Source organism: Oratosquilla oratoria, chromosome 24, assembly GCF_046742065.1.
Source record: "Oratosquilla oratoria isolate Oo_2021 chromosome 24, ASM4674206v1, whole genome shotgun sequence".
Taxonomy (NCBI): domain Eukaryota; kingdom Metazoa; phylum Arthropoda; class Malacostraca; order Stomatopoda; family Squillidae; genus Oratosquilla; species Oratosquilla oratoria.
Window position 1 is genome coordinate 18509610 of NC_134800.1, and position 7883 is coordinate 18517492.

Below are 7883 nucleotides of genomic sequence, written 5' to 3' on the forward strand. Positions count from 1 at the left end.
TTTCACGGCCAATAAACAAACACTCAGTTTTATCTTCGTTCAATTTCAGTTTTCTAGAGTCCATCCAATGTTTAATGTCAACCAGTATAGCACTAAGATGATCTTCGGCATCATGTATATTTTTTATAGACATATAAAATTGAGTGTCACCAGCAAACAGTTTGAACTTAACTCCATGCTTCTTAAGTACTGTAGATAAGTCAGCAGTGTATATACAAAAAAGTACCGGCCCCAACACACTACCTTGAGGCACTCCCCTAGTCAAAGGTATCGAGTTAGAAAACTCATTTCCTATTTGTACACAGTAGGTTCTACCTTCCAGGTAACTCTCAAGATACGAGAGAGCAGCACCTTCAATGCAAATGTGTTCACAAACTCGAAGCAATACATCGTGCACTACCATATCAAAAGCTGCACTTAGGTCCAACAAAATCAATAGTCCACACACTCCTCTATCCAGAATTCCTCGCATGTCACTCACTACAGAACGCAAAGCAGTTTCAGTAGAATACAGAAAACGATATGCCGACTGGTTGTCATGAATCGCCCCAACCTCATTCAAGTGTTCATTTAGTTGTATTAACAGAACACTTTCCAGTACTTTGGATTGAAACGTCAAATTCGACACTGGACGGAACGAACTGAGTGATTGGGGATCAAGATTTCCTTTTAATATCGGTTTAACAATGGCCTGCTTTTCAGAATTCGGGAATACTCCCTCCAAAATACATACATACATACATACAGTACATATATACATACTTACATACAGTACATACATATATACATACATACAGTACATACATACAGTACATAGATACATATATTCATACTTACATACATACATACATACATACTGTACATACAGTACATACATACATATATGCATACCTATATACAATACACACACAGTACATACATATATATATATATATATATATATATAATATACATATATATATGCATACCTACATACAATACATATATACATACATGCATACATATATACATATATACATACATACATACATACATACATACAGTACATAGAAACATATATACATGCATACATACATACATACATACATACATACATACATACATACATAAATATATGCAGTACATACATATATGCATACATATATACAGTACATACAGTAGATACATACATAGATGCAGTACATACATACATGTATGCATATCTATATACATACATACACACATACATACATACATGCATGCATGCAGTACATACATACATATATGCCTACCTACATACAGCACATACATACATACATACACGAAGCGTAGAATTTTTTCCAAGCTGAATATAATCGTCTGGCGTGAGTCGGAACACAATCCTTAAAGTGGGCGATGTAAGTTAACTTTTTCATTTGGTTTAACTGCATCTCTCATTCATAAGATATAATTGTATTAACGAATAAAGGTGTTATCACACTGGGTGTCCACGGGCTTCACCAGCGCCGACTGTTGAGAGTTCGTATGAGTGAAAATACGATGGCGATGGTGCCTAAGTGGGCGTCACGCGTCACAGGTGAGTATACGAGGATTCCAGGGTTGATCACTTTTTCAGTAGTTACAAACATTCTGGATGAAAGGGAACGAGCATAACAGCTGTAACTTTATATTTTATCATGTGTGTATTGTAAAGCATAGTGCGTCAGGCAGCTAATTAATGTGCGTGCGAATGTTTGGCTCGTATTGAAGAGGCAGTTATAAGGGTCTTGCGTGAGCGTTGTGCAAAGATCAGACAAACATCGATCCAGAGGAGGAAATGCTGGGGTTGGTAATTCTTATATATTGCAGCAATGGAAGCTAATCCTAAACATGATAAAGTGGGAGAGGGATTCTTAACAAAAACTCCCAAGGGGATTTCGATAAGTCGTACGGTGACAGTCGGCATGGTAGAACCTAGAGTGATGTGCGTGTGTTGGGTGGGTGGGGGGGGGGGGAGAAATGTTAACGTTGACTTCTGTCTTACAGAAGAGTCTTTTCCTTTGACAGGTTGAGGCAGCTTCGCAAGGGGACCATCGATCAACATGATGTCCAACGACGCAGAAATGGGGAGCTATGGAGCCTTCGAGTTTTCTGAGAAGTCCGTTCGAATGGGCTTCATCAAGTAAGATCTGCGTGCATCCAGTGGGGACGGTACCCCTCGTGCATAGACCTTTTCCTGTATGTTATAGTTGGGTAAAAAATAGGTTATTGAAGATTTTGTCCAAACGAAAGGTCTAGATTGGATAATCGAGGTTTTGTACGATATGGTTTGATGGTATGATTAATCACTCATGCATTGTGTTTACGTTTGAGATGGATGCTTTGAGAAAACAGGTAAGCCTGTATTTTCACTTCCTCCTCCTCCTCTTTCTTTTCTTCTTTTTTCGTCCTTCTTCTTCTTCTTCTTCTTCTTCTTCTTCTTCTTCTTCTTCTTCTTCTTCTTCTTCTTCTTCTTCTTCTTCTTCTTCTTCTTCTTCTTCTTCTTCTTCTTCTTCTTCTTCTTCTTCTTCTTCTTCTTCATCTTCTTCTTCTTCTTCTTCTTCTTCTTCTTCTTTCTTCTTCTTCTTCTTCTTCTTCTTCTTCTTCTTCTTCTTCTTCTTCTTCTTCTTCTTCTTCTTCTTCTTCTTCTTCTTCTTCTTCTTCTTCTTCTTCTTCTTCTTCTTCTTCTTCTTCTCTTTCTTCTTCTTCTTCTTCTTCTTCTTCTTCTTCTTCTTCTTCTTCTTCTTCTTCTTCTTCTTCTTCTTCTTCTTCTTCTTCTTCTTCTTCTTCTTCTTCTTCTTCTTCTTCTTCTTCTTCTTCTTCTTCTTCTTCTTCTTCTTCTTCTTCTTCTTCTTCTTCTTCTTCTTCTTCTTCTTCTTCTTCTTCTTCTTCTTCTTCTTCTTCTTCTTCTTCTCTTCTTCTTCTTCTTCTTCTTCTTCTTCTTTCTTCTTCTTCTTCTTCTTCTTCTTCTTCTTCTTCTTCTTCTTCTTCTTCTTCTTCTTCTTCTTCTTCTTCTTCTTCTTCTTCTTCTTCTTCTTCTTCTTTTCTTCTTCTTCTTCTTCTTCTTCTTCTTCTTCTTCTTCTTCTTCTTCTTCTTCTTCTTCTTCTTCTTCTTCTTCTTCTTCTTCTTCTTCTTCTTCTTCTTCTCTTTCTTCTTCTTCTTCTTCTCCTTTTCTTCTTCTTCTTCTTCTTCTTCTTCTTCTTCTTCTTCTTCTTCTTCTTCTTCTTCTTCTTCTTCTTCTTCTTCTTCTTCTTCTTCTTCTTCTTCTTCTTCTTCTTCTTCTTCTTCTTATTATTATCTCTTCTTCTTCTTCTTCTTCTTCTTCTTCTTCTTCTTCTTCTTCTTCTTCTTCTTCTTCTTCTTCTTCTTCTTCTTCTTCTTCTTCTTCTTCTTCTTCTTCTTCTTCTTCTTCTTCTTCTTCTTCTTCTTCTTCTTCTTCTTCTTCTTCTTCTTCTTCTTCTTCTTCTTCTTCTTCTTCTTCTTCTTCTTCTTCTTCTTCTTCTTCTTCTTCTTCTTCTTCTTCTTCTTCTTCTTCTTCTTCTTCTTCTTCTTCTTCTTCTTCTTCTTCTTCTTCTTCTTCTTCTTCTTCTTCTTCTTCTTCTTCTTCTTCTTCTCCTCCTCCTCCTCCTCCAGTGCCGATTTTCCATTGATATACTTTGCCCAAATCCATATACGCAAGGTATAAAACACCTAGGTAATATATGAAATACCTAGGTAAAGCATATGAAATTAGACTGAAATAAGGTTAAATTATATTTTGTTACAAAGTGCTAGACACTTTACAGAATACTTAGGCATTCTACAAAGTGCTAGACATTTTACAGAATACCTAGGCGTTCTCTAAAGTGTTAGACACTTTACAAATTACTTAGGCATTCTACAAAGTACTAGACACTTTACAGGTTAGTTTAGGCATTTTATAAAGTGCTAGACACTTTACAGAACATTTAGGCACTCTACAAAGTACTAGACACTCTACAGAATACTTAGGCACTCTACAAAGTGCTAGACACTTTACAGAATGTCTCTACCGAATTTCTGGTACCTTGTAGATGAAAAGAAAGAGATAATTGACATGTTCTTGCAGGAAAGTGTATGGGATTCTTTGCGTCCAGCTCGTGATCACGTTTGGCATCGTCTGTCTGTTCCTTTACACGCCCGCGATACAGAAGTTCGCGTTCAGCACGCCAGCGCTCTTCTACTCGGCCATCGGGATCACTTTCTTCTGCATCATCGTCCTCTCTTGCTGTGGCGAGGTTCGACGCAAAACTCCCCACAATTTCATCTTCCTGATCCTCTTCACCATCTGTGAGGGGTACCTGATGGGCTGTGCAGCGGCAACGTACGAATCGTGGCAGGTTTTGGTTGCCATTGGGGTCACGGGGCTTGTCACCTTAGGCTTGACCCTGTTCGCCTTCCAAGTAAGTAACTAAGCTAGAATTGAATTCTATCTATATAGGTCCCTTCCCCGACCTTGGGATCAGCGCATGAACTTGATATAATCTATTGTAAACTCACATAACCTAACCTAACCTAACCTAACCTAACCTAGCCTAACTCAAATTAGTTTAGCCTAGCTTAACCTAATCTAACCTAAACCAAACTAACCTCTAGGATACAATAATAAGTCACGGCACGTGGAATATTTATGGGCAACCATAGTGAAAAAAAGTAACTGGGGAGGTTGGGGAAGGGCTCCGTTGGGAAAGAATTCTGTTTTTACATGTATCTCCCGTCTCCTTGTGGTCACTTGTGTGACTTGACTGCCAGTCTCAGTTAGTTTTTGAAAGTTGAGAAAGAATGATTTCAGGAAAAAAATCTATTTCATATTCCTATGCGAAGCCACATGATCGGAAGGAATAGAGGGATCTCACAATATATATAGATATATATATATATATATATATATAGCGTTATATATATATATATATATATATATATATATATATGTATATATATATATATAGGTATATATATGTATGTATATGTATATATATATTGCAGAAACCACAGGGAAATTAAAGTCGGAATACTGAACGTTTTCGTCTATTACGACATCCTCAAAGTACTATGGTACTATGGTACTCTGAGGATGTCGTAATAGACGAAAACGTTCAGTATTCCGACTTTAATTTCCCTGTGGTTTCTGCAATATCTTTTCGTCACGCGTTATTGTGATTATTTTTGTATATATATATGTATATATATATATATATATATGTATATATATATATATATATATATATGTATATATACATATATATATATATATGTATGTGTGTGTGTGTGTGTGTGTATGCATAGCAGTTATCAATTCTTTGTCAAAATTGGCCTTACAAAGCGTTTGTTCTTACGAGTGCATTTTTCAGTTCTTTTGAAAAGAAAAAAAAAAAAAAAAAAAAACACTGGTACATCACCAAAGCAGAGCGGTGCTCGGGAGCAACAGGCTGGAATTTCCAATACACCTATCTAATCTCTTCACAACCGAGCGAGGCTATACCACGAAGAATAAAAGGAAAAAAAAAATTATCACATTGGGCTTCCACGGGCATCACCATCACCGACAGTTGAAGAGTTCGTTTGCTTAAAAATGACTTCGGTTACAATATTCTATTTCTCAAATCTCCAAATATCAAATAATCTTTTCGTCATATATAGCAAAGCTAAATGACAAATTAAGCATATACGAATGTTAGACATGCTGCTGAAATGTACTTAGAGAAGTCTATTTTTCTAAATGTAAAGTCATATTCTACTTATTCAAATGGAGGTTGAAGGGAAAGTGTGGAAGGAAAATTAACCCAATATGGTAACCCCATTAGGTGGACATAAATATTGTCACACCAAGTTTACCATAGGCAGCAACGACTCTTATATATATATTTTACTTAGAAAAATGGTGATCAATATTTACCATTTTACAGTTAGTATTAGTTTACATTGAGTGTTCTGGTCAGTCAGATTACTTCGACGATGGATCAAATTGCTTCATTGAGCCCAAAGAAGTTATCACATTTGGATATTTTAACTCCAACCTCCGAATAGTCGACGATACGGCCCACCAACAAAAGTTTTTCAGCCGTAAAATCACGATTGCAAACTTTTTTGTTTTCTCAAGAATTTACATTTGATATGATTATTTTTGATATTATTAATTTCCTTCCCGAAAACTGCGGACTTGAAATCGGCTAAACAATCTGATGAAAAATAACTCTGTTAGTAAATTTCTGTGTTTTTACAATTCTTTTTTGCTTTGCATTCTTTTAATTCATTCCCCTGGACTGAACATTTCACCTTTTCCCTCTTTCAGACCAAGTACGACTTTACCATGATGGGCGGCATGCTCTTCGTTGCTCTTCTGGTCTTCATGCTCTTTGGGATTTTCGCATTGATTTTCCAGACTCAGGTCCTCAGCATCGTCTACGCCTGTATTGGTGCCCTCCTCTTTTCCTTCTTCATCGTCTTCGACACCCAGTTGATGCTCGGAGGAAAACACAAATTCGCCGTTTCCCCCGAAGAGTACATCTTCGCCTCTCTGAACTTGTACCTCGATATCATTAACTTGTTTATGTATATCCTTGCCATTATTGGAGGACGTAACTGAAGGCAACAGAGAACTAGGGAACTCTCGTTACTCCAGATCGGTCACCTCTTCTGCTGGTGTGTGATTTGTAAAGCGAAGTACAAGTTTTACTACCTTACGCCTCTGCGATTTTTTTTTTCCCGGTGATGTTCTTTGAAATTTCAATTCAGGTTATGATCAGGGCTATTTGAACGGTCCTCTTCGATGTGATAATAGCTTGTCTTTTGAAATGGGCTGTAATTGTTGAGGAAATGAGGGGTTATTTATTATTAATATCATTGTTTTTATTTCTTCGTTTTGGGTTGATTTGTGTTTGCTTTAGTTCATTTTCGTTTATTTGTAATTTCTGCTTTGTCTTTATTTTTTGTTTGCTTTATTTTAGTTTTTTTTTTTTTTTTTTACTTTTCATCTAATTATTTTCATTTATTTATTTTGTCCAGTTACATATTTCTTTATTTCTTGTTAGTGACTGAAAAGTCGTTTATCAGTATACTGTGTCATTGTAATAAGACTGAAGCGTGTACTATATGTTTGTCTTGAGAAATTAAACACTATAATACATTTTTAGTTATCTTTAATTTCACAATTTTCGATGGAAAAATAACATGAAAAAGTGATAGTAAATGATCGTAACTGACAGAAAGAGAGAGAGAGAGAGAGAGAGAGAGAGAGAGAGAGAGAGAGAGAGATTCCAGAGTGCCTGCAGCCTCGGTCTCGGCCTTGGAGGAACACATGGGCGCCTCTCGACCCCTGACGAAGCAAGGTAAAACATATACTATAAGGTACGTTGAGCACCCCCCTCCGCGCACCTCCACTGTGACGTCATAGGAAATTCAGAGGGGGAGAGAGTGAGAGGTAGAAGAAAATGTAAACTTTAAAGAAAACTATCTGTATGTATGGTAAACTTTAAAATTACACTATGATGTTCATATAATACTGGAATTATTCAGTATCACTTTCTTATCATCAAATGATCAGTATCTGAGATATGACCGCCAGAAAAGTTATAAAGATGTTTTCCATGCTTTCACATTAGGTGGATTAATAAGACGAGTTATTAGATGGGATGACATGTCAATTTATATGTTGTTTAGGCAGCCTTGATGAGGAAGATATACTGTTGATACACACTTACTAGCTGAATATAAACCCAGTAGTAATGACACATAAAAGTATCATATGGTTTTTATTATATTACATTTTGGATTTACGTGGATTTTATATGAAGACCTTTATCTCCACCAAGCTCAGTTATGTTTTAACCGGATTCTTTAGTCTGTTTATTTGCAATTGAATGAAAAT

General features: G+C 36.3%; 1 protein-coding gene across 1 annotated transcript in view; it reads left to right on the forward strand.

The window, feature by feature from the left end:
• LOC143038513 (protein lifeguard 1-like) overlaps nt 1-7148 on the forward strand; it is a 13496-nt gene extending 6348 nt beyond the window's left edge. Inside the window, exons 2-4 of the mRNA XM_076207778.1 lie at nt 2026-2140; nt 4086-4419; nt 6309-7148. Coding sequence (XP_076063893.1) covers nt 2061-2140; nt 4086-4419; nt 6309-6602 — 708 coding nt within the window. The 5' untranslated portion in view covers nt 2026-2060 and the 3' untranslated portion in view covers nt 6603-7148. The remainder of the gene's footprint in view (nt 1-2025; nt 2141-4085; nt 4420-6308) is intronic.
• Nucleotides 7149-7883: the final 735 nt, after the last annotated feature.